At 54.3% G+C, this 23,820-nt stretch overlaps 4 protein-coding genes across 11 annotated transcripts; 1 reads left to right on the top strand and 3 right to left on the bottom strand.

Annotated features, from left to right (window-relative positions):
* Positions 1-32: 32 nt before the first annotated feature.
* On the top strand, positions 33-1,978 carry Stub1 (STIP1 homology and U-box containing protein 1). The gene is made up of 6 exons (XM_027425091.2): positions 33-569; positions 651-816; positions 995-1,082; positions 1,268-1,324; positions 1,406-1,522; positions 1,603-1,978. Exons 1-6 carry the CDS (start codon positions 428-430, stop codon positions 1,726-1,728), a joined length of 696 nt encoding a protein of 231 aa, XP_027280892.1. The 5' UTR covers positions 33-427; the 3' UTR covers positions 1,729-1,978.
* Jmjd8 (jumonji domain containing 8) lies at positions 862-3,775 on the bottom strand. Of its 3 annotated transcripts, none has more exons than XM_027425089.2 (9): positions 3,455-3,773; positions 3,272-3,370; positions 3,081-3,129; positions 2,910-3,006; positions 2,751-2,819; positions 2,543-2,662; positions 2,399-2,418; positions 2,177-2,311; positions 862-2,104 (listed from the first exon to the last, which is right to left on the bottom strand). In XM_027425089.2, the coding sequence occupies exons 1-9, from the start codon at positions 3,610-3,612 to the stop codon at positions 2,024-2,026; spliced, it is 828 nt and encodes a 275-aa protein (XP_027280890.1). In that variant the 5' UTR covers positions 3,613-3,773; the 3' UTR covers positions 862-2,023. The 3 variants fall into 3 exon arrangements, with proteins under 3 accessions (XP_027280890.1, XP_027280889.1, XP_027280891.1); XM_027425088.2 differs by having other exon boundaries at positions 2,399-2,466; positions 3,455-3,771; XM_027425090.2 differs by lacking the exon at positions 2,543-2,662 and having other exon boundaries at positions 2,399-2,466; positions 3,455-3,775.
* Positions 3,776-3,861: 86 nt separating this feature from the next.
* On the bottom strand, positions 3,862-9,568 carry Wdr24 (WD repeat domain 24). The gene is made up of 9 exons (XM_027425087.2): positions 8,090-9,568; positions 6,817-6,994; positions 6,043-6,715; positions 5,436-5,554; positions 5,217-5,338; positions 5,040-5,144; positions 4,570-4,910; positions 4,254-4,438; positions 3,862-4,177 (listed from the first exon to the last, which is right to left on the bottom strand). The coding sequence occupies exons 1-9, from the start codon at positions 8,568-8,570 to the stop codon at positions 4,009-4,011; spliced, it is 2,373 nt and encodes a 790-aa protein (XP_027280888.1). The 5' UTR covers positions 8,571-9,568; the 3' UTR covers positions 3,862-4,008.
* A 1,692-nt stretch (positions 9,569-11,260) lies between these two features.
* On the bottom strand, positions 11,261-23,107 carry Fbxl16 (F-box and leucine rich repeat protein 16). 6 transcript variants are annotated; one of them, XM_027425086.2, is made up of 7 exons: positions 22,776-23,107; positions 18,404-18,551; positions 15,443-16,089; positions 14,226-14,761; positions 13,841-13,925; positions 13,509-13,572; positions 11,261-13,139 (listed from the first exon to the last, which is right to left on the bottom strand). In XM_027425086.2, the coding sequence occupies exons 3-7, from the start codon at positions 16,073-16,075 to the stop codon at positions 12,991-12,993; spliced, it is 1,467 nt and encodes a 488-aa protein (XP_027280887.1). In that variant the 5' UTR covers positions 16,076-16,089; positions 18,404-18,551; positions 22,776-23,107; the 3' UTR covers positions 11,261-12,990. The 6 variants fall into 6 exon arrangements, with proteins under 6 accessions (XP_027280887.1, XP_027280883.1, XP_027280884.1 ...); XM_027425082.2 differs by lacking the exon at positions 18,404-18,551 and adding an exon at positions 17,003-17,076; XM_027425083.2 differs by lacking the exon at positions 18,404-18,551 and adding an exon at positions 17,003-17,076 and having other exon boundaries at positions 14,253-14,761; positions 22,776-23,105.
* Between the last annotated feature and the right edge of the window lie 713 nt (positions 23,108-23,820).

Below are 23,820 nucleotides of genomic sequence, written 5' to 3'. Positions count from 1 at the left end.
TTTTTCTGGCAGCCAGGACTAGCTAGCTTGTTTCCCTGGCTCCCCGATTACTGTTCCCGACCCCAGGTCTGGTTGACTGGGAACTGGCGAGCGAGATGTTTGATTGAGGCAGGCTTAGGATGACACATAGGAACCCTTGCCCAAGCCCAAAGATGGGAGAGAGGTTCTGGGTAATTTTCACAAAAGTAGTTGGAGTTAAGAGAGCACAGCCAGAATCCAGAGCTCTGGCAACCCGGAAACCTCCAGTTTCTTGATTCCAGTTATGGGCTCCAAAGCTGGAGCATTACCCAGATCATTGGTGGCTGTCATCTTCCTAGGATAGAGGGGCCCAGTTGAGCCTACACTCTTTTATGTTGCCTTTGGTCCCCAGACCCGGAACCCACTTGTGGCAGTGTACTACACCAACCGGGCCCTGTGCTATCTGAAGATGCAGCAGCCTGAACAGGCACTTGCTGACTGCCGGAGAGCCCTGGAGCTGGATGGGCAGTCTGTGAAGGCACACTTCTTCCTGGGGCAGTGCCAGCTAGAGATGGAGAGTTATGATGAGGCCATTGCCAATCTGCAGCGAGGTGGGCTGACAAGATGCCATGTGTGGGCACCTTGGGGCCAGGATTGTTGGCGAGTGTAACTTAAACTGTCCACTCCCCCAGCCTATAGTTTGGCCAAGGAGCAGCGACTCAACTTTGGAGATGATATCCCTAGTGCCCTTCGCATTGCTAAGAAGAAGCGCTGGAACAGTATCGAGGAACGGCGCATTCACCAGGAGAGTGAGCTGCACTCTTATCTCACCAGGCTCATTGCTGCTGAGCGAGAGAGGTGGGTCTCCCCCCTACCATGCTACTTCCTCCGAATGACACTGAGTCACCAGCACAAGTGTTTATTGAAAGACAACACTGGCACATGGGAAGCCCAGGAGGAAAGAGGCCTGAAGTGGGGAAGGCTCTGGTCTTTTCTGGTCAGGACCATCACTGACTAGCTTCTGGTTAACCCTCAGGGAACTGGAAGAGTGTCAGCGGAACCACGAGGGTGATGAGGATGATGGCCACATCCGGGCCCAGCAGGCCTGCATTGAGGCCAAGCACGTGAGGGTGCCCCTAGTCCACATGTGGGTCATTGTGTGTGTGTTTTTGTGTGTGGCATGGAAAGTGCCCCAGCCTATGGTGGATCTGTTGGCCCATGCATGACATGAGTGCCCTAGTGGACATAAGGTGTGTGTGTCTGTGTGGAGGAGATATGAGTTGCCCACACATGGCACTCAACTCTACAGGATAAATACATGGCAGACATGGATGAGCTCTTCTCTCAGGTGGACGAGAAAAGAAAGGTGGGTGTTCCTTGAAGCCCGTGGGCAGGTGCTGGTGTGGTGATGCTTCCCGTTCCAGACATTTTCTCCATTGTGCTGTAGAAGCGAGATATCCCTGACTACTTGTGTGGCAAGATCAGCTTTGAGCTGATGCGGGAGCCCTGCATCACACCCAGTGGTATCACTTATGATCGCAAGGACATTGAGGAGCACCTGCAGGTAAGGGTCCCTGGGTGGGCCTTGGGACTGGGATTAGAGGCATACTCAGGCGGTTGAACACTCTGACTCTGTTGTTGCAGCGTGTGGGCCACTTTGACCCCGTGACCCGGAGCCCTCTGACCCAGGAACAGCTCATCCCCAACTTGGCCATGAAGGAAGTCATTGATGCATTCATCTCTGAGAATGGCTGGGTAGAGGACTACTAAGGCCCCATATCCTGCCTGGCACTCTGGCCCAGGAGGGTCTGGAAACAGAAGCTCCAGTCCCTGTATATAGTTTGTGTCCCTGGGCCTGCCCCCATCAGTCCTTGCTGATGGGTTCTGAACTGCTCCCCTTCTCGGCATCCCTTGCTGGGCCATGAGCCTCCCCTGTCCCCCTTCTGGGCTGGAAAGCGGGTAAGGGTGGGCTGAGGTTGCTGCTGCTGCCACTGTCCTGTAATAAAGTCTGTGAGCACTACATTGGCATGTGCTGGTGCAGTGGGCTTGCCAGTTGCCTGTTTGGCTAGCCAAGGAAGGTAGAAATGAAGACACTAGTGTCCAGATTGAGTGTGGCATGCCACCACCGGTCAGGGAAGTACAGCGCCTGACAGAAAAGAGCACAAAGGTTGGTTGGGGCTTTTGGGATTGGCCCAACCCCCACCTACCAGCCACTCACTTCACCAGCCTGGATGGTACATTCCAAGGGCCGAGCTGATGGGGCTAGGGATGGGTATATTTCCTGAAGCCAGGCCAATGTGGTCTTGTTGGGGTGGAACTCTGGTGTCTTCTCAGGAGGGTAGAGGAACCAGCGCTGGAGGAAGAAGTATAAGGTCACTTTTGTGCACTTTGGACTAAAGATTCCGAACTTCAGCTTCTACCCTTGTACCCTTGTACTGACCTTCCGACCATAAATCACCTCTGAGAAACCAGGCCCATGCCAGTGGAAGGGTACCCCAGATCCAGCTCCTGTGGGGTCAGTTGTGAATAGCTGATGAACAAAATATGTATGGGCTTCCCCAGTCTGTTTTGAAGAAGCACCCACCTGCAATTCCAAAGCTGTAAGCAGGGGTGGTTCCCAGTAGACGAAACGGAGGTGGAGAATAATGCTGGAATAGTGGTGCCCACTCAGTAAAGTTGTTGTCTCCAAAAAAGTAGAGGGTGTCTGCCAGCAGAGAAGATAAGAGGCAAGCATACTGGCAGCAGTGGACTCCTAAGTGCCCCATTTTCAATGCTGCCCAGGTCTGGCTCACCATTGCCTAGGGATGTGGGATCCTGGGGGTGCAGCAGCTGCTCCACATACTCCTGGAAGGGCAGGTCCACTACAAGAAGGGGGCATCCAGTTGAGACTACTCAGTCCTGCCTTCGGGATGCTGGTAAGCAGGCAGGCCTTGAAGTGTGTGTTAGCTCACCTTTCTGGTATGAGTAGGTGTTGGCTGTACTCAAGCGAACAACGTTGTCCCCAAACGAGGCCAGCAGGTTTTCCCGAGAGCACAGGGCCCTGAACTTCTGGGGTTGGAGGATAAAAGAACTGAGCAACTGGTCAATCAGGATTAGTTGCCCACGTGGGTACAAATACTCACCGAGTTGTCCGTGAGTCCCTGTAATATGACCGGCTTGAGGAAGGCATAGCTAGAGGAGAAAAGGCGGGTGTTGAACTCGACAGGGGCTTATCCTGCCCACCAGGCAATGAAGGTATGGCCTCCGCAGCCAAAAGACCATGCTTTGAGTGTATGCCTAGAATCATGCTGAAACTAGGGGCAGGGAAACATACTGTTGCATGAACTCGGGGTATGTGAGGTGTGCTCGGCGCTCCACAGTACAATGCTCCTCCTCTGTCACTGCTGCTGCAGTCCCCAGCCTGCTCGGCTGCCTGCGAGGACAACAGGTTAGGTTAGTGTAACCTGCCAGCGCTCTGAGCTCAGGCTCCCTACCGCCGCCCATTGCTGCCGCTCACCATCCCCCTTCGTCAGAGCCGGGCAGAACCACAGTCACCATCGTCCATAGTACAAAGACTAAAAGCGGCCCTAGCCGACTAGCCGCCGCCATGAGCATACCGGAGCGGGCGCGCAGCACGCTGGGAATTTTGTCGACAATTGCGTAACCGCGAGCCATTGGCCTATCGCCCCGACTGCTGTAGCTATCGGCAAGCAGAAGCTAGCCCGGCCCCCGAGAGCCTCCTTCATACACAACAGCGCGCGCACTCACACACACAGACACACACAGACGCACACAAGTCCCTCAATCATTTCCTCAAGGCGGAGTGAAAACTATGCTGAGCAGCCATTGGCTATTGTAGGTTACCATGGCTACAGCCCCCTGCCGGAAGTTCCCTCCTGCGGCGCAATCAAAGTGACAAGTGGCTTCACAGCAGCTCCTGCTTTTTATTGGGTTAACAGGTTGCAGCCACCTTCCATCCTGGTACACAGGATGGGTAAGAGGCTGTGAGCCTAGTCGGGCGGACCTCAGGGTTGAGTTAAGGAAACTGCCTCAGCCTGAGGGAAGGCCAGGTCAGGAGTATTCACAGAGATGGCCGCAACCTGCAGGGCAGTGGGAGCTGCCTTCCAGCCATTTCATGATGTGTTGAAGATGGCCACCATGACTGCAGCCCTGGCACCATACGAACAGACCTTTAACCACATGATGGCAGACTGCACACATGCTGGCACAGCGGTGGCACCTGGGAATGGGAAGGCTGTTCAGTTGTGAGGTTCTGGGCTGCCTCCCTCACAAGCCCCCCAATCCTGTCATTGCACCTGTCGCAAACCCAGCCACGGCTGCTCATGGGCCGCTTGCAGTGACTACAGTTGACATGCAGAGTGGTGGAGGCTTGGTTGAGGCAGCTAACTGCCCTGCTGGTACTCAGCTTCACCACCTCATTGGACACGTTCCAGAGGCAGAAGCGCTGCAGCAGATCAATGTAGGATGTGTACCAGTGCTCCTAGGGGAGGGACACAGGTTCAGGTTAGTGTTTCCAGGCAAACTGGGGTAGGGGGTGCAGCAGAAAAGGAGCAGGCCAGGTGAGGGGACAAGCAGCTGGGGTAGGGAGATCCTCTGTGATCCATCACACACCTGGGTCTGCTCGTCGATGTCCTTGCGCACTCTCTCACCCAGCACAATAAGAACAGACACAGCCATCTGCACATCGCCCTGCTCAGCGTAGAAGTGCAGCATGTCCCGCACCAACACACTGAAGAAGTCAGGCGGCAAACGGCTGTCATACAGCGCGTGTGAGACAGACAGAAGGGAGGAGGAGGAGTCCACTGGGGCCAGTGAAGCTGTGTCTGCCTCATTGCCGCTTACGTGTGGAGAGTCAGCTTTGTCCTGCAGGTGTTCCGGCCCGGAGGGTGTATCCACAATCTCATGGCGCAGTGGGAAGGCCTCCTGTGGTAGCACATATTCAGGCTCCTCGGCTGAGAGGCAAGGGTGAGGAAAGATGGACCTGAGCCTAGGCTTCCCACTCCACTCAGCTCCTGCTCAAAGAGCCATGCACCAGGTCTGACCCCTCTATACCAACCCTACCTCCCACATTCCTCACTCACGGTGCACATGTTCTGTGTCCAGTGGGTACAACTCATCCTCCTCTCCTTCCACATCACCCAGAAGGTAGTCAGCAGGCACATCACTCCCCTCAGTTTCCTCATTATCTGCCCAGCAGGGAAGGGAGGTCATTCAGGGAGTGGCTCCCCAGCCCTATTCCCATCAACATACCTTCCTACCCTCATTAGTGATGAGTGTAGCTGAAGAATCAAGCAGAGCTGTGTCACTCCGAGTGTCCCCTTTGCTGCGATCTAGCCGTGTCTCACTGCCCAGCCCTGGGCCCATATCCTTCAGATTGAAGCTAGAGGTAGGGAAGGCTTGTGGGTGGCCATGTCCCTGCAATCCACCTGGGGCGGGGCGGGGCGGGGGGGGGGGGGCAGGGATGGCCAAGGATCTACCTGTTCATGAGTGGTAGGCCACAGGAGCTGCCTTTGCCGACACTGTGGTTGAGATTGGCAGAGGACACCAGGCCAGGGCTACAGTAGATAATCCGTAGCATGGTCCATGTCTGTGCCACCTAGGGGTAGGCACCAACCACTCATAGGTCCTGGGCACCTAGCACCCAGGCTGGCCCCCATATCCTGGGCAGAATCATATATATATACCAATCCATGGCCTGAACCGCCTCCACTGGGGAAATTGTGGCACATGGAAAAAGCACTGTCTCCACTCTCTAGCAGCACAACTGTGAGGTCCCTGGTGGTAGGATTAGCAAGGGGAGAAGAGAGATGGCAGGCAGAAGGCAGCTCCAACACCAAGAGGGAGGCACAAGAGGGGGCTGTGGGTACTTGACTCCCTAGGCCTCCACCCCTAGGTTGACCCCAGGGTCTGGGCTATTCTGTTCCACAAGATCTTTACACTGCAGAACACTTTGTCAAAGGCTGGCATTGTGACTGACCAGAGCAAGGACAATGTGCTAAGCTTGGGGTGGTTGTGGGTATGGTGCCCCACTACAGTGGTAGTCTCTGACCTAAATCATGGCCCCAGATCCCCAGCCCCACATACCTGGTTACGGCCAAGCTCCCGAGCCACTTTTGCATTGTGATCACAGAGCTCAGCTAGTGGCCGACCAGCCAGAGCATAACGCTCAGCTGTATCCACAAACCAGCTCATGCTGCCACCACCAGACTCTGTCTCAAAGACACTGAGCGCACTGGAAGCCAGGCCAGAAAAAGGCTCAGCAGGATCTAACTTGCGCTTGAAGAAGATGGGGTGGCGCCGGTCACCCATATAGGGTTTGCGCCCAGATTCAGCAGCCACCAGGCTCTCCTTAGCAGCAAAGGCCAGGTCCCCAAAGAGGCCATAACAGAGGCCCTCAGGGTTGGCACGCTCAACAGGCTGGCTGGCATCACGAAACAGGTGCTGGCATAATGTGCTGTCCTTGGAGCCAGAGAGTAGGAAAGAGGGATCATGTGGGTGGCGCCAGGCAATGCCTGTGGTGACATCACGGTGCTCTTCAAACATAGCAGCTGGCACAAAGGGCCGGCGTACATCCCATACGTAAATGTTGTGGTCCACCATCATGGAGCATGTGGCGAGGTGGTGGCGGCACTCAGGCCGCCATTTAACTCGGGCCACTGAGGCGATGGTCTGCACACAGTGCATCTCCTTGGCACGGTGTGTTGTCATGTCCCAGACCTTCACCATCTTGTCCCGTCCACCTGTGGCCAGCCAGCCCCTGTGGAGAAGGTCCCACTCAAGCTCTCAGTGACCTCTCCAGGGGGGAAGGAGGCCCCGCCACACCCCAGACTTAATGCCCTCCTCACCCCCACACCACACCTGTCCTCTGGGTGCCAGTCACAGCAGAAGACAGGCCCATTGTGGGCCGTGAACATCCTTTCACATCGGTCGGGTCGGCGGATGTCCCAGAGCTGTACGTTGCCATTCTCAAAGGTGGAGGCAAAGGTAAAGTAGTCTCGGATACTGAACTGCACATCCCGCACACTCTCAGACTGGCCTGTGGGCATGCATCAGTAGAAAGGCGATGTGAGCGGGCTTGGCCCTCAGGGGATGGGGAGCCCTTAAAGGGGCTAGAATGGTATCCTTCACCAGCCTGTGGCCAAGCTGGGAAGCACAGAGGATGGAGTATACACCATCAGAATCTGCCCAGGGTGGGTCTCTGAAGCCTAGGCCAGAGAGAACATGCCAGGTAGTTTCTGCACAAACTCCCAGGCCTCGATTCCCTGAGCACTGAGGGTATAGGAGCCCAACCCAGCTGGCTGTCTACACTTCCCTGGGGCCAAGGCTTGTGAGACCATATGAATGAAAGAGGAGGTTGCCTCATTCTCTGCTCAATACCCCTGCCAGCTGCCTAGTTAGTTCCAAATGACCGAAGGGTTCAGAGACCAATCCACCTTAGAAGACTACAATATCAGGAGCCTGCAGGTGCAATATCCAGTTTTCCCTGCCACAGACAGCTCAAGATCTGTCTTAACCCACAAATTCTCCAAGGGTCCAAGGCACTGCTTGTGCTTCATTTGATCTCATTAAGAACCAGGGAGAAGCCTGTCGTTGGTGGCACACGACTTTAATCCCAGAGGCAGAGGCAGGCAGATCTCTGAGTCCGAGGCCAGCCTGGTCTACAAAGCAAATTCCAGGACAGCCAGAGCTGTTATATAGAGAAACTATCTCAAAAAATAAAACAAACATAAAACCAAAAGAACCAGGGGGAGCACGCTCAGGCTGAATACAGACAGCCAGGTCTGCCCTGAGAGGAGCCCTGTGTGCTTCCCTGGGCTGCGAGTCCTGAAGATACTAGTAGATTCACTGCAGTGAAGCAAGGTGAGGAAGCCACTCACTACACTGTGTCTGCAGGCTCTACCTTCCCTCTCAGCTACACCCAGTCTCAATTCCCACCAGTCTGACCTCCTGCCTCTCCCCAACCAGCAGTGCTTAGGCTCATCCTTCCCTGGGACCAACCCTCTCCCTCTCCACCCACTCTCCCAGTGCTGTTCAACCGCTGACAGTGCAGCTGAAGCACACTTTAGCTGCTTGTAAGGTCTAACGCCTACAGAAACATACATCTACCCCACCCTGTCTCTGTGGGCCTCACCAGAGAAGGTGCTGACAGAGTCTTTCCTTCGGAGGTCAAAGCACTTCATGAAGCCATCCTGAGAGCCACTGAGCAGCACATGGGCCTCAGTAGGGTGGAAACAGACTTTGTTCACTGTGCGCTTGTGTTCTGTGAACAGCTGATCCTGCTTGTTTCGGGATGGCCGCCCTAGGTTCCATGTAACCACCACACCATTGGTGGCTGCTGTGGCCAGCAGATTCTCATCCATCTGGTGCCAGACCACATCAGCACAGCTCAGGTTGAGTGAAGGCTTCCGGCCCACACGCAGATTCAGCTTCTCTACAAACTGCTCTTCTTCAATGGCGTAAATCTTGAAAATGCTCCGGCCTGCCACAACAACCTGGGCGGCATCACGGCACACACTGATGGCATTAGCCGGTGCATCCAGGTGGCAGTGCATGGTACGGCCTGTCAGTGCGCTGCCACTCAGGGCTGTGGTAACTCGGGACATCTTTTCCATGGCTACACAGGGATCAGGGGCAAGAGGTCAGTGAAATATGCTGGTCTGGTCAGTCATGGTGTCCTAACAGTTCAGGTTTGTCCTCTCGAACATTCGGCCTGAGATGGTCCATCAGCCAATCACCATTACAGGAAGATTTAAATTCCCTGGAGTTGTCTAAAAGGCTCCATAGTTAACCTGAGGCTAGTTAGTCCCGTATCTGACCTCCCCAGATTCCATGTAGTTAATCATCCATTAACGAGATCCTGGATGCTACTAGACCCTTAGTAGGTCGATCCCAGTGAGGAGAAAAGTGGCTGCTGCCTTCACAGTTAGCCCCGTGCCTCCAAGGATTGCGGGGCTTCCAAGAGGAACGAACAAACGAGAGGAAAGGGTAGAGGAACTGGAGGGGTCCGGAGGGCTGAGTTTAAAGACCTTGGGAGGCAGAGGAGAGGCCACAGCACTAAGTACAGGTTTCTGGTTGCACCGGGCAGCGGAAACTGCAGGACCAGAACCAGGTGCTGGGAAAGCTTCTGCCTCGGGCGCACGCCAGACATTTACCGAAAGCACAGAGTTCCTCGGCTACCGTACCGGAAAAGACTCACCTTTTCCCCGCCCATTACCGGAAGTAGTCCTTTTTTTAGTCTTGCCTCACCGGAAATGGGCACAAACTCTTATCCCATACCATAAAGGTTCCGTGTTTGCGTGCCGCGCTTTGGCCAAGCGAATTAACGGAAACTGGGGTCATTGGGCTCCCTGGTTCTTCCTTGGTGATATATCTGCGTTTGTTTGGTTAGGGTTTTCTGTTTTTGTTTTGTGATGCCGGAGATCGAGCCCGGACAGGGCCTAATGCATACAAGACAGATTCTCTGTCAACTGGGCTATTTTGCCGGTCCCAGTTTGTTTTAATCTCAATATCTTAATACCAGAACTTAAACGTCTCCTCCAGTCTTGCAGCAGGTCATTTTTTCCTTACTCTGGCTTGCATTTTTAAAATTAATTTTTATTTAAATGAAAAAGAATCTTATTTTACATACCAATCCCAGGTCCCTCTCCCTTCCGTCCTTCCATTCTCCCCCGTCCCCTATCCCATCTCCCACCCCCACCTCCCCGCAGCAAGTTATTTTCTAAGTAGATTCTGAGTTCCTCCACTCTGCCTCAGTGCCATATTCTACTCCCACACACACACTTTCCCGACGGAACTCAGGTGCCGCTTCCTGACCGGTCCTGGGTACATCATTTCCTGCTTTGAACCCCCGCACAAGAGACCTGGTAACTTTTCTACTCAAGGTCTTTACTACACTGTTAATAAATCCCAGACCCCTGGCCCTGACGGTCCTGGTGCATCAGCAGCTGTTTCTTGGCTTCCCTTTTCTCAGCATGCTTCCTTCCCACTGAGCAGTTTCCTTCCTCTTCCGGTTTTGTAAGCTATGTAACTATGCCTTCTACCTATGCTTGCTACCCTTGCAGAATGTGTCTCCTTTCCAGCCTTCAGCACTTAGCTCAAATGCCTGCCATCTTAAGACCATCCCTCCTGCCCGAATCTAATGTGGCCTCCTTTTTCTATTGCAAATTTTTGTTTTGTTGCTGTTTTGTTTTTTTCCCCCCTGAGACCATGTTTCTCTATGTAACAGCCTGGATCTCAATCTGCAGACCTGACTAGCCTCAAACCCACAGATATCCACCTGCCTCTGCCTTCTGAGTGCTGGGATTAAAGGCGTGGGTCACCACTGCCGGGTTCTATTGTGGATTTTATGTCTATTTACACCTGTTTTGGTATTTTCAGGGCCTGACAGCTAGTTCTATCAGTGGCTAGGTTTAGTCCCAGTTGCCCCTTTCTTTTGGGGTGGGCTCAGTAGTCTTGGCCTTCTGGCACATGGTGATCTTTTATTTGTTTAGTGTGTGTGTGTGTGTGTGTGTGTGTGTGTGTGTGTGTGTGGTGGGTTTTTTGTTTGTTTTTGTTTTTCAAGACAGGGCTTCGTGTAACAGCCTTGGCTGTCCTGGAACTCACTTTGTAGTCCAGACTGGCCTCAAACTCACAGGTCGGACTGCCTCTGCCTCCCAAGTACTGTCTCTGTGTGAGTTTTTATGTGCACCATTGTGCATTCTAGATCTATGGGATCCAGACATCTTTTTTTCTTCCTTTTGGTTTTTCAAGACAGGGTTTCTCTGTGGCTTTGGAGGCTCTTGTAGACCAGGCTGGTCTCGAACTCATAGATATCTGCCTGCCTCTGCCTCTCAAGTGCTGGGACTAAAGGTATGCGCCACCAATGCCCAGCATGAGTTACAAGCATCTTAAAGCCATCTGATGTGGGTGCTGGGAACTGAACCTAGGTCTTCTGCAAGAATAGTAAATGCTATTTAGTTAACCATGTCAGTGCCATTGTAATCTTTTAGAAAATCACAATCCCTCATTTAGTGACCCTGTGCAACAGACAAGGCTTATTTCTGCTCTTCTTAAAGGATGGTAGACTAAAGCCTAGATCCTTTTGAAGGAATATACATATCGACATCAGCCTCTTTGCTCCCTTTTGTGCATCCAGGGCATGAAAAAAAAAAAACTCTTGGTCAGTTGCTAAGCCTCTACATGTTTATGGAAGGAATGAGTAACTTTGATGAGTTGAGAGAGGCAGAAGAACCCAGAAACCTGGGTCATCGAGGGCAGATTTAGTCCTTACAACTTGGTCTAGTGACAATAAAACAACCCAGACTCGTGTTTTTACAACTTTTTTAATATATATTTTTATAAACAGGTCACGTGATAAAATAGCACAAGAAACACTTACCAAATATAAGGTTATATCTTCCGCATATACAGGAGAATGAGGTCGTTATGTACAATAAGAAAATGACTTTAGGGGTTGGTTGATTTTGTTTGTGTTCCTCTCTCCCCTTAAATTTTCCTCCTACAGTCATTGGAAATATCACAGCTTCAGTTGCATTAATACTTTGGGCAAATGGACAACTTCTCCCTCCCTGTTGGGGGACTGCGGGAAGAAGGGCTGAAGAATCTGGCTCCTGACCACTTCAGCCTGGAGCCTCCCTGGCCAACACTTCAGGGGCAGGGAACTCTTTGGGCTGTTGAACTCTTTTTTGTCAACAGCGTCTCTCTCTCTCTCTCTCTCTCTCTCTCTCTCTCTCTCTCTCTCTCTCTCTCTCTCTCTCTTCCTCTCTCTCTCCCTCTGGCTCTCTGGGAATTAATTACTCTCTTCCAACCAGATAGGGATGTCCCAAGATTGATTGTGGGTGCTGTGTCTCCTGGGTCTCAAGGTTGGGAGGGAAGGGGTTCCCAGTCCCTTCCTCAGCACTGACACACATATGCCAGGATCCCCTAGGACTTCCAAATGTCTTGGGACCTGACAAAACATGGTCACAGCCCATTTGGACAGGCAAATTTGGAAGTTGGGAAAGGCCAAGGAGGACTAGAAAGGAGCCCTCCTTCCTTGGGGTGTGAAGGGTGTGCTGGCCCCTGGAAGATCAGAATTACTGATCAGTGCTGACCCTGACCCTTGGCCAGGCCCTCTGCAGATTCCACCTGAGGAGACCTATCCAGGGTGAAGCATAGTGCTGAGAGGCCTGAGCTCAGCTGGGGTAGAGGCTGAAGTGGGTGGGCTGCTCCCAAGGCCTGACAGCCTTTCGGGTGGCTCCAGATTGGGGTCTGTCAGGTGCCTATTCCACCTTTGCACTTGGGTGGATGGGCACCAGTTAGGGTTATGTTGATTATTCCAAGGTCTGCATTCTCCTAAAGCTGTCCCAGCCTGGCCAGGGCCCAAGGATCTGAGGGCCAGGGGGAAAGAAGGAGATGGGGGCACAGAGGACAAGAACTGACCCATATGGCCACAAGGAAGAAGGGAAGCCACTGGGTCAGGTGGGCATGGGGTAGTTGGGCTCCTCAGGGGGCCATGGCTTTGGCAGTGGCCTGTAACGCCTTATACCCCTTGGAGGGCACCAGGCGAGGTGCAGTGGAAGATGTGGGAGGCCCTTGGGGCTCTTCCAGGCCCCTGAGTCCTTGGGGGCCAATCCCTCCATCCCCTTGGGCCCTGCCCGGGATGGGGGACAGCGGGGGAGGCAGAGAGCAGAATGAAATGGGGAAGGCAGTGAGGGCTTCTGCACTCAAAGCATCCCCAAAGGACCTAGCCCCTCCTCAGAAGGCGGGCGAGAGATGGCGGCGGCTGTGGCATGGTGGAGGGCGGACGTGCAGTGCGGGCACGAGGGGCATGCACAAAGTCCCCGAGTGTGCGTGCGTGCGTGGGGCTGGCCCCTCTGCCTCTTGCCCCAGCGGGGATGGAGCAGTGGAGCAGAGGAGCAAAGGAGGCACGGGGCGGGGTTTCCCTCAGCTTGCCCCGCCTCCAGCGCAGGGCTGAGGAGTGGTGCTCCGGCAGGGATGGAAGAGGGGCTACTGCCCAGGGCTTGGTTCCCGCGTCCGGTGGGGAAGCCTGCGCTATTCAATGACGAGGCAACGCGGCAGATGCTGCGAGAAGTACTTGAAGAGCTCCGGTGTGGCTCCAGGGCAGTTGGTCAGCTCCAGCTCCTCCAGCTCTTGCAGCTGCACGAGGCCCGATAGCCCCGTGGTAGTCAGGAGCGGGCAGCCTGCAAGCGCGAGGAGGCATCGGGACTGCCGCTCAGCAGCTCAGCTCTGCCCGGCAGAAGGGCTGGACTGGGTTGGGCAGGAGGGCAAGGCTGGAGAGGGCAGTGGCCTGCTGGGAGTGGGTACTACAATAGGCCAATGAGGCGGGACCTGTACTGGGCGTGGGAGGGTGGGAATCTGACAGGATGGGCCGGATCTGCACCAGGGAGTGAACTACAGGACCGGTAGGATTGCCTAGAGCTCGCCCTTCCTCCCACCTGCAGCCTAGGACGTGATTTGCCGAAGTCTGAAGTGACTCTATGTGCGTAAGGGACCCCAGGAGAGTCACACTGAGTAGGCGCCACAGCCAACGAGGCACGCAGGGGTCTCACCTGCTAGAGACAAGAGGCGCAAACTCCTCATGGCTAACAGGTGCTTCAACCCGAAGTCCTGCACCTGGGAGGAAATGAGAGGCGGTCGTGTTAACTATTTTCACTTGCCTGGGACCTGGAGCCACTAGAAGGGCAAAAAATGGGGGTTGAAAGCACCCACGAGGGCCTTAGGGAATCCGAAGATTCTGCTTCGTTTGGCTGCCAGGCCAAACTAAGGGATCTGAATGGGGCCCACTGAAGTTCAAGAATTGTTTGGACTGGCGCTACCCAACCCCACCCTCCGTGCCACCCACGGCATTCTAAATTCCAGATCCCTGGGGGCATGGAGGTACCTGGCAGCACCATCGCAGGTAGAGGCTGCGGAGGGACGACATGGTGGACAAATAGCTGAGGCCAGTGTCCGTGATGCGTACACACCTGTGGTTGCACCAGAGGGGGGACTGCCCACCTTTAAATCATTTCACCCAGTCCCCACCTGGGTCCCTCCCTCCTTTTCAGAAGCGTTCCTACAGCAAGTCCCTGCCCGCCCACTACTGCCCTACCCTGGTCCCACCACTGCACCTGCCCTCCCGGTGACTTCCCCTTTTGGAATATGGCTTTCCCTCCAGGCTATGCTGAAGTTGGGCACTCTATTCTCTGTGGCCTCCCCCATCCCAGGAGCCCATGGAATGGCACCACCCACTCTGGGTTTCCAGTTCCTGGAGTTCCCACCAGTACCGGCCTGGAGTGTAGGGATGTGTGCACCTGTCCAGCACGAGTTCCTCCAGGCGGTGCAAGTCGCAGGCCACATATTCTAGTGCCATGTCAGTGATCCGGGGGCACCAAGAGAGGTCAAGGCTGCGCAACTTTCTCAGGTTCTCAGCTACAAGCTCCACTCCATCGTCAGTGACCTTAGAGCAGCCTGAGAGGCTGAGTGAGGTGAGGTTGGGCAAACTGTGCACCACATTGACCACCCCATGATTGGTTATCTCCCAGCAAGAGAGCAGGCGCAGTGTGTGGGTGCTGTGGCCCTGGCGTGCTGTGAAGTAGGCCAGTGCAGTGTCAGTCACGTGGTAGGCCTGAAGGCTTAGCTCTGCCAGGTTGGGTAGAAGTTGGGAGATGGCAGCAATGGCATCGTCCGCCACGTTGATGCAGTCACTGACACTCAGTGAAGTGATTCGTGCACTGAGGCTGGACCACAGGCCAGCCTCAGTAAAATCGTTACAGCCTGACAGCTCCAGGCGCACCACTCCCTGCATCTGCTCCAACATCACCTATAGGCAGGTACAGATCAGAGGCCAGACTAAGTCAGCTCCCCCACTCACACCTGGTACCCATCCTGCTGGGGGTAAACACAGTTGCCTAGGCAGAGTGGAAGAAGCTTCTGGGAATCTGGAAGCAGTGGTCTCTTAGGTGTGGACTTGCACAAGCATGCATCAAGCTGAACTTCAAGCAGTGCACTTAATCTGCCTGTTATTCTTTGCCAGTATTCCAAAAGAAAGGCAGGGCATAGGGGACCACGAGCCAGGGCCTGGCCAATGTGGGTGTTTGGAAGAGATGATTTGAATATTAAAATTACAATCCAGGTCCTGGGGGAGGGGGGAAACAGGGCAGAGTGCCCAGATGCTCCTTCAACCCTTGCTCTTAGGAGACTCTCCGCTGTCCACTCCCTCCCCTCCCTCTGACATCCCACTCACCGAGGCCAGCTTCACTAGCAAGCAAGAACCCACATGCAACTGACTACTCTCCTGCCCCAACCTTAAAATTTTAATCATTTTTTATCAAGCCCATATTTTCACTTTGTATTAGGCCCTGACAATGCTATCCTTGCTACTTTTTGTTCTATGTACACCTGAGCATCCCCTTGGCCCCTCATCCTCCCATGTCCATAGGGGTGCTGCTGTCTATGCCTGCCCCTCCAGCTCTGTCCACTTCTAGCCAATTTTCGGACACACCTCTAAGCCAGCGTCAGTGATGGTGGAACGTTTGAGGCTCATGGCCTTGACTCCCTTCTTAGAGAGCGCGTAGTTGTCGATGAACTCACAGATGTCTAAGTCAGAAACACCAACTAGGCAGAAGCCCTCAAAGCCTCTAGCAGCGAAGCCCTGTAGGTTCACAAACTCCTTCTCGCCTCCAGGCAGCACGTTGTACAGCTCCTTAGCATGCAGCACAGGTGTGAGGCCTGCCCAGAACTTGGGCTGGTAGAGCACACGCCGCCAAGCCTTGCACACCTGGGCTAGTATGCACTTCTCACATGCTGAGAAATACCAGAAGAGCCCATTAAGGATCTTCTCATCTGTGGCCAGTGGTGGCCGCTCCACTGGGGGTCCAGGCACTGGGCCTGAGGCTGGTCCACTGGCTGGGGGGCATGGCCCCCCTGCCAGAGCAACCCGGGACAGTGGTGTAGCCAGGCTGGGAGGTGGAAGGGTGGGTGGGGGTGGTGGCTGGCAAGGGCGGTTCTTGGCAGCAGGTGTGCCCTTGGTGATGCTGGCTGCACCCAGGCCGTTGGGCTGGCCAGGCAGCTTCACCAGACCATTTCGAGGCAAGCATGGAGGCTTGGGGTCACCATCGATACCTGGGCTCGACATTTTCCTTGCACGTTCTGTGGGTGAGACAAGAGGAACAAATGAGTCTGCTGTATCTGGAGGAGCTGGAGAACTAGCCCTGTTCTCATCTTTGAGCATCCTCTGCCACAGTACTTCCACGACCACTCAACAGAAAGGATCCTAGCACATGCCTTTTTCTGACTGAACAAGAGGCAGGCTGACCATATTCACAGCTAGCCCAAGTGTCCACATCCTCTCTCATATTCACTGGCTCGGCCTGCACCGCTCACAGGTACTTCTGATGCTTTGATTCCCATTCAAGGTTAGGGAGAGATGGAGTCCTTAATTGCTCCCTCTACCTCTGCTCTCTTGATGCCCACTATTGGGACCTGCCTTGCTCAGCAGGATCGGGAAAATTGAAGAAAAGTGATTGAGCAGTTTCTGACTCCTTCTTCATGGAGTGCCAGCAGTCCACAGAGTCACAGATCATCTCTCAAGAATCTGTGCGCCTATAGTGAGCTCTGGCACTCAGGCATCTTCCCACAGTTGACTGAAGTACCAGTAGAGTAATACCTGAACACATGCTTTTTCATATTTAAACAATTAACATTTTCTGTGTATAAGTGTTTGTATGTATGTGTATATCATGAGTGCTTTGCATCTGTGGAAGTCAGAAGAGGGCATCAGATCTCCTGGAATTGGAGTTACAGGCCCCCAGGTCTTCCATAAAAGCAGCAAGTGCTCTTTACAAGTGAGCCACCTCTCTAGCCCTGCTGGACACATGCTATTTAACCCTCTAACCAACCCAATGAGGATGGTGTTGTGATATCTGTTGTCCAAACAAGGAAGTGGAGGTCAAGTCCAAGTGGACTGCTTGTTTGAAATCATGGCCAGTAGTTAAGTAATAGAGCTAAAGTTTGGATCAGAGCTGGAGGAGGAAGGCCATGGGGAAGGCCAGGGTCAACTGACCATAAAACAGGTCTGAATCACTATTCATCTCAGGTCCTCAGACTCCCTGGACTGCAACTGGGTGGCAGAGGTCACTGTGAATGGAAACCATGGAGGGAAAGGGCAGTGAGACTCTCATAATGTCAGGACCATCTGCTTTGCATTCCAGATATAAATATCATGTCCACCACTGCCCAACATACAGAAACAAGGTGGTTTTTTCCCACGGGTTTCACTTGCAGATCCAAATGCAACACTCTGGAGTCCAAATGGCCCCTACTTTGCTTTCCTTCCTTCCTTCCTTCCTTCCTTCCTTCCTTCCTTCCTTCCGACAGGGTTTCTCTATGTAGCTTTGGAGCCAGTCCTGGAACTCACTCTGTAGACCAGGCTTGTCTCAAACTCACAGAGATCCACCTGTCTCTGCCTCCGTACTACTGGGATTAAAGGCGTGCGCCACCACCTGGCCCCTACTTTGAATGCGTGGTCTTGTCTAGCCACTGGTGATTCCATTTCCTCAACATGAAATCTGGGAGGTAACACTACAGACTCTCCTGTGGGAGGGATTTATAGCGTATGGTAGAGTAAGGATTGAATTTTTTTTCTAAGTCCCAGAGCTGACACAAGGGTAAGGCATGTATAGGTGATCCCAGAACTGAACCGGATCCACATGTGAGTTACCTTCCTGCCCTACAATCTTAGGAAAGTTAGCAAAAGTTTCTCCCAGTTCCTCTGTTATACACTCATACCTGGTCCTCTGTCTTCCTAGAACAAGGTCTTCATGACCAACAACCCAGCTCTGTGTCTAAGGATGGCCATTGGCAGTTCACCCCAGGCCCTCATTACTCTCTCCCTATCATTCCCCTCCTCAATATGCCTCTGGGACCTGGGTAGTGGGCCAGTTTTCCCCTGAGGGAGGTTTTCAGCCTTTGGATGCTCTTTTGTGCTCAAGAACAGGCAATAGCAGTCACACAAAATCCAGCAGTAATGTAGCCAACACTCCCCAAATGCACAATGGGACAATCACATATTTCAGTTTCACAACAGACATCCTTCTGTAGGGGAAACCACTATTGCTACCCCAGTCTTTATACAATGAACCTGAGGCTCTGAGGAGTTACAGCTGCATGCCATGGCAAGAGAAGTCTAAAGTGAGGTTACTCCAGTTCCCTGAGAGCAATACAGGGAAGGGAGCCTGTTGTAGGATGGCAGCATCCATGATGGGAAAGGATGAGGTTTTTCCTTGATTGCTCCAATTCTTGTCCAGCACCACCCACATTTCTGGGAACTGTGCTGAAGATGGAGAGAGCCTCAGCCAGAATACCCGCCGTATCTCCGATTCGCAGTCTATGTATGCCTAGACCGCCCATCTAGCCTCAGCCACTAGGCGTAGACCCAACGCTTTCGGAGCCCCGGGAACAGTACCATGGACAGCGCCCGCGCTCGTTGGGGTCAGCTGGGCTTTCTGCACCACAGTGGAGCGGAGGAGGGATGATCCGTGGCTCCGGCAAACCCAGCTCCACAGGAAGAGACAGGGGGAGAAGCCGCCCGCTTGGCTAGGATCCGGAGGAGGCTGCGGAGGCGGTGCCAGGGGAGAAATAATCCAAGAGCTGTGCCGATTTAGGCTGAAAATGCTCCCAGCCGCGGGTGTGCACGTGGAGCGCCTGAGTTGCTGGGGGCGTGTGGGGGGAGATGCACGTGGATGCCCCGGGCATCTGCAGGGCTCCTTCCTGGCCCTCGCTGCAGCTCTGGAACTCACGTTTGCAGAAGTACACGATCCACTACCTACCTCCCAGACTTAGGTCAAGTAGGTGAAACCAGGCCAGACTAAATCCCCCATCCAGGCCCCTGCCTTTGGTGGAAGGCACATCTCCACAGAGGCAATTCTGCTGCTACCCAGCTTTGTGCTAGGGCGGGGGTTCTCATTGCTTCTCTCACTTGTGGCATAATTAACCAAGCCCAAGAACCCCCTGTACTGTATTTCAAAAATGGAAACAGTTACACCTGGGCCTAAGGAAGGGCTGAGGCTTTCAGGGAAAGCTGAGCTCAGAGTGGAAGACTGGAACTTTCCTACCAGGTAAGCAAGAAGTTATTGACTGGCTCCAGCAAGGATCCCTCTACCTGGCCCTCCTTTTAGCCAGATGGGAACCTAGGGCCTGCTCCGAGGTGTTGTAGAAACAGACTCTCATGTAGCTGAGGTTGGCCTTGTATTTGCAGCAATACCACTGCTACCTCATATACCGGGGTTACAGATATGCACTACCATGTTCAGCTAGAGCTCCTTCTTGATGCTGCAACTCCTCTCTCCACCCAGGGTGGCTCCTGTAGCCTGTTTGGAGTTGCCTGCTAGGAGGTGGAAGGATCAGTGGCAAGGTCATTCAGGCTGCCTCTCCCTTCACAGAGGAGTACCTTAGGAGCTAATACTGGGGAGAGACCTTCTGAAATGATGGCTGATCTGGCACAACACTCAGTCTCAGGCCTGGTATGTTTGGTGCTCAGTTTGGAGTGGAATTCTGGGTCAGCTCTAGGCTGCAGACGAGCTTGAGGTCCCTGAACCCATCCCAGACTAGGAGACAGTGGCAACTCCCTCAGCTACCATGTCTCCATCAGCACAAGCCACATCAAGGTACTCTCATGGAAGAGCTGACTGTGGTCTTCCATCTCTCTAGAGGACTTACTGTGGACATAAGAAATGTGGGCACAACAGAGCTCCTGGGAAAGCTCCAGTATTTGATGGTTTCCAGGTTGACAGTCTACAGATCCTGGTGCTGAGCCACAAGGACTTGCCTCTTTTATGTATCCAGTCATTGGACCCTGAGACCTGAGTAGCTTCACAGTCTAACCTCCAGCCCTGACTCCTTGCCCAACCAGACCTCTGTCCTTTCCTCTTCTCCTATTCCCCACTCATCTGGCCAAATAATGCCCCCTGCTCGTTTCATACATAGGCTTTCTCAGCTGCAGATGAGTGCTGCCTGTCTCAATAGCTAGGATCTCTTGTACTTTGGAAAAGGCACCTTCAGAGTGCCACCCATCACAGTGGTTGTCATCGCTATCTGTCTCTTCCCTTGGCCTAGTAACTCCTTGAGGACAAATGGCATCATGATTGTATAGCTTCTGGGTACTTATGAAGGAATGGACAAGAACTGGTCACCCAAACTTCCAGGGGTATAGCTGCCTGAGCCTTAGAGGGTTGGCTGGTCCGTGAGGCAGGAGCAGCTCAAGAATTCAACCCCAGGTACAACTGTGGTCAGCATTTCTAGAGAAGGAACCAGATTGGTGTTTGACTCCCAGTTCCAGTGAACTTGAGGTGCAGATACTGGGGGAGAGAAGCTCTTGTATCTCTTTTTTGGCTAAGCCCCCTCTGGAGTTTCATGGCTAAAGATTATGGGTGTGTGCCCCCTAAATCTGGCCTGATCCCAAAGAAACAGGAACCACTGAGATGATGGGAAGAAGGCCATGTCCTCCCAGCACCCTAAGCTTCACTACTGTCTGGAGCACCACTGAGGAAAACAAGGCTCAGAGAGGGATCTTCTTGAAGCCAAATACAATTGCAACTTGTCCCAAGACTCCAGGGCTTTCTGATTCCCAAACCCTCAGACCAGGAATACATATGTTGCATTTTACTTCTCTTTCTTCTGCCTCACTGGGTCCTGTGTCTTCCTGCAATCTGGTTAGTGGCCTCTAAACACAGTTCTCATCCAGCAAGGTCTCTACTATAACCCTGAAGTCTTGAAGACTGCCAACTACTCGCCCACCAATGTCCCACTCCTCACAGCTATCACTCTAGGGGCTTTTCCCCTGTCTCTGACATAGTCATTTCTGTGAGCACCAGGTCAGGATGGAAGCCACCTTGGATGCTGGTTCCTGGCCTGTATGGGGCCTGATCAGCTCATGCTTGGAAAAAAATAATCCAAATACTCATATCAAACTCAATCTGTGGTAATAGTCCCGGGGACTGGGGTGACAAGCAGGGTAGCGGGGACAGGGGGCACAGTGCAAGCAACATGTTCTGTGACAGTGCTGTGACTCAGGCACATTCGCATCCTTGCCACATCAAACGCGTCAACAGCAGCACTTTCCTTCCACGCCCTGCTGAAGCAGCCTCTGGGGGTGTACCAGGGATCTCAGGATGGGGAGACCCTTGGCCCAGGAGGTACAAAGATAGGCCTTGAGAAGAGCCCACATTGATGCTCCAGCAGACTGAGGCTCTGCGACCAAGCTATGGGCAAATGGCCATGAGGCAGTGTGGAATAGATGCCCAGCCTTAGCTTATCAAGTCTCTCCTGTTCTGGATAATATAAGACCTCCAAGAAGTAGGCCCAAGGCTCCTTTAGACACCTGCCAAATGCAGCCCAGCTACACTCTCTACGACCAGTTTGGCCATTGGACCACTAGCAGGGAAGGTTCAGGGCCACTCACTGGCCTCCCAGACCTTACTTTGCTGCTATCCCCACCCTTCCCTGTGCCAGTGCTGGAAGGTACATCAGTTACTCCCACAGGTGAGGACAGTTGAGCAGTGCCAGCCAGAAGCCTTTTCTTCTGTTTCTGGAATCCACTTGCCTCAATCTCTCAGGACTTCCTGGGTCTAGATTAGTTATACCCAGAAGCACTTGTTTTAACCTCAACAATGGGAGCGAGGACCCTTTCAGGTGTCAGAAAGTGAGTATTTGGGAAAAGGGGTGAGTGCATATGTATCCAGGACTCAGGGGAAGGGTGGCTGGAGAATGCAGGAAATGGGGCAACTAGATCCTCGGGAATTTCAGTACCACCCATGTTTTCAGCCTTGAATCTCCCAGCCCAGTCCTCAGACCACTTCTAGACAGCCCCCAATCATTCCAGGCTCCCTTCTCAACCCCCACCTTCTGCTCTGAGGCTGCTGTCCAGCATCACATTAAAGTGACAGGCTGGAAGAGAGGGGCACCAGGGAGGCCTGAACAGACCCTGGTCAGTGGGCCATGGTACAAGATGCCAGTGGAAGTCAGCCCTCAAGGAGGGAGCAGGTGAAGTGGCATCTGCCATCTGCTCCTGCGAGGTCAGCTGCTGGCTCAGGCTGGGAGGGGCTAGCAGGAGGGCTGCTAGGCCATATCCAGGCCTCAACAGTGCAGCCTTCTCTCCTGGGATGAAGGGTGGGGAGGATCCCCCACTGACCTAACATCCCAGAAGGACACAGAAGGCCTGTTCAGCAATCTCAGGGTGTCCATACCCCATTTTGAAGCCTTCCAACCTTGGCCAAGGCCCATTCCCTTCTCTAGAACCAAAGACTGCTAGCCCACTCCCTCTGCCTCCCTGTGGGCGGCAGTTCTATACCAGCTCATGTCCAGAAGGTGTCCAAGGCCCTTAGGCCACATAGCCACATGGCTCCTCCCGTTTAATTGTATCAACACCTGTCACATCCTTCCAGTCACAGGCTCATAGAGCTGGAGTCCGGAGAGCCCAGAGCCAAGCCAGAAGGAGTGGGGGCTGACTGCCTGCAATTTCGCGTCCTCGCAGCCACCGTGCTTCCTCTCAAGCGGTTGCATGGTACCGACCCACAGCCTGAGCGCCTTGTCTATGGCGAGCGTGGTGTGATGAGGCCGGCTGTTGGGAGTAGGGACTGTGGAGCGACCCGCTGGGCCAGCGGCCCGATGGTGAGGTGGGGAAGGGGCTGCGATTACGTAAGCCCTGCTCAGGCGGCGGCGGCCGCGGCGCAGTCCCAAGTCCCCACCCCGCCCCCTCCTCATTGTAGCCTCCGCGGAGGCAGTGGCTCGACCTGGACCCTCCCCTCCCCGCAGCCTGGCCGCGCGCGCACACACCTTACCTCGGCCAGGGCTTCTGGCTCATGCCACGCTGTCCGCCGGGCGACCTCGCGTCATGGGGAGCCCAGCACCAGAGCCGCCAAACGCGGAGGCGGACGAGGTGCTGGACTGGCTAGTAGGGCCCGACTGTGCCCGGCGCCCGGCGCTCCGCGCCAGGGCCCTCTCGGCAGAGCCCAGAGCGGAGCTCCCCGGTGGGAGAGGATCTGCCGCCCTGAGCCTCCCACCGGGGAGGCTGAGGCTGTGCCCAGATAAATAAGGCCGCTTTGCAGGGAGCCCGGCGGGCGCCTCCTCCCTCCCCTTGCCCTCCTCCCTGCGCTCCTCCTCCGCGCTCCTCCCCGCGCTCCTCGGCGGCCGCCGCCGGCGCCGCGCGTGCCCCCCGCCCGGCCCTAAGAGCCGCGCCCTCGCGCGCTCCCGGCGTCCGGACCAATCCCGGCTCTCGGGCCAGGCAGAGGTGTCGAGAATCCCGAGCCCCGCCCCGCTCCGCGCAGCGCGCTCCCGGTGCGGTACCGGCGACGGGCACGCGCCAAGCACCCCCACCCGCTCAGCGGCCGGTGCTCGCACAATAACAAACCCCGCAGGCCGCGCGTCCGGGAGGACATTCGAGGGGAAAGCAGAGCGCGCGGCAGAAGAGCAACTTCAAGTGCCCCATCTGCACGAAGCGGTGACAACCCAGAATCCTGCCTGCTGAAGAGAGCTGGTGTCCTTGGCGCGAGCGGTTGGCAGTAGAGTTCCGAATTTTACGCAGATGCGGCCGGTCCTATGGGCTCTTGCTGGGATTGCCACCTGCGAGGGCGAGGAAAGGGAGACATCAGCACGATCGTAACTCCACAACACCCCTTCCGCATGGCAGAGGGCAAGCCTCTGGGATCTCATATCTCTTCCGTTCCTGCTGCTGAAGAATCCCCCTTCGTGGCGACATAGTCCCGCACCTGCAGAAACCTGCAAGCAAATGACTAAAGCGAGTGTCAATGAAAACACAAGACAGTGCAGTGATAGTGGGAAGGGGTTACTTCTGAGAATGTGATACATGATTCGAGACAATCCCCT

The sequence above is a fragment of the Cricetulus griseus genome, chromosome 7, assembly GCF_003668045.3.
Source record: "Cricetulus griseus strain 17A/GY chromosome 7, alternate assembly CriGri-PICRH-1.0, whole genome shotgun sequence".
Taxonomy (NCBI): Eukaryota; Metazoa; Chordata; class Mammalia; order Rodentia; family Cricetidae; genus Cricetulus; species Cricetulus griseus.
This window is presented reverse-complemented; position numbering and strand designations above follow the sequence as displayed.

Coding starts and splice junctions, on each gene's coding strand:
- Stub1 (XM_027425091.2), top strand. CDS start 428: ATGCAGCAGCCTGAACAGGCACTTGCTGACTGCCGGAGAGCCCTGGAG. Junction 570..650: donor CATTGCCAATCTGCAGCGAG/GTGGGCTGACAA, acceptor CCACTCCCCCAG/CCTATAGTTTGGCCAAGGAG. Junction 1,325..1,405: donor AGGTGGACGAGAAAAGAAAG/GTGGGTGTTCCT, acceptor ATTGTGCTGTAG/AAGCGAGATATCCCTGACTA.
- Jmjd8 (XM_027425088.2), bottom strand. CDS start 3,612: ATGGCTCGCGGTTACGCAATTGTCGACAAAATTCCCAGCGTGCTGCGC. Junction 3,007..3,080: donor AGGGACTCACGGACAACTCG/GTGAGTATTTGT, acceptor CTCCAACCCCAG/AAGTTCAGGGCCCTGTGCTC. Junction 2,663..2,750: donor TCCCACATCCCTAGGCAATG/GTGAGCCAGACC, acceptor CTCTGCTGGCAG/ACACCCTCTACTTTTTTGGA.
- Wdr24 (XM_027425087.2), bottom strand. CDS start 8,570: ATGGAAAAGATGTCCCGAGTTACCACAGCCCTGAGTGGCAGCGCACTG. Junction 5,339..5,435: donor GGCCTACCACTCATGAACAG/GTAGATCCTTGG, acceptor CCCTACCTCTAG/CTTCAATCTGAAGGATATGG. Junction 4,911..5,039: donor GGACACAGAACATGTGCACC/GTGAGTGAGGAA, acceptor CTTGCCTCTCAG/CCGAGGAGCCTGAATATGTG.
- Fbxl16 (XM_027425082.2), bottom strand. CDS start 17,030: ATGAATAGTGATTCAGACCTGTTTTATG. Junction 16,090..17,002: donor TGATTCAGACCTGTTTTATG/GTCAGTTGACCC, acceptor TCTCACCCACAG/AACGTGCAAGGAAAATGTCG. Junction 14,762..15,442: donor TCACTGACGCTGGCTTAGAG/GTGTGTCCGAAA, acceptor ACCTGCCTATAG/GTGATGTTGGAGCAGATGCA.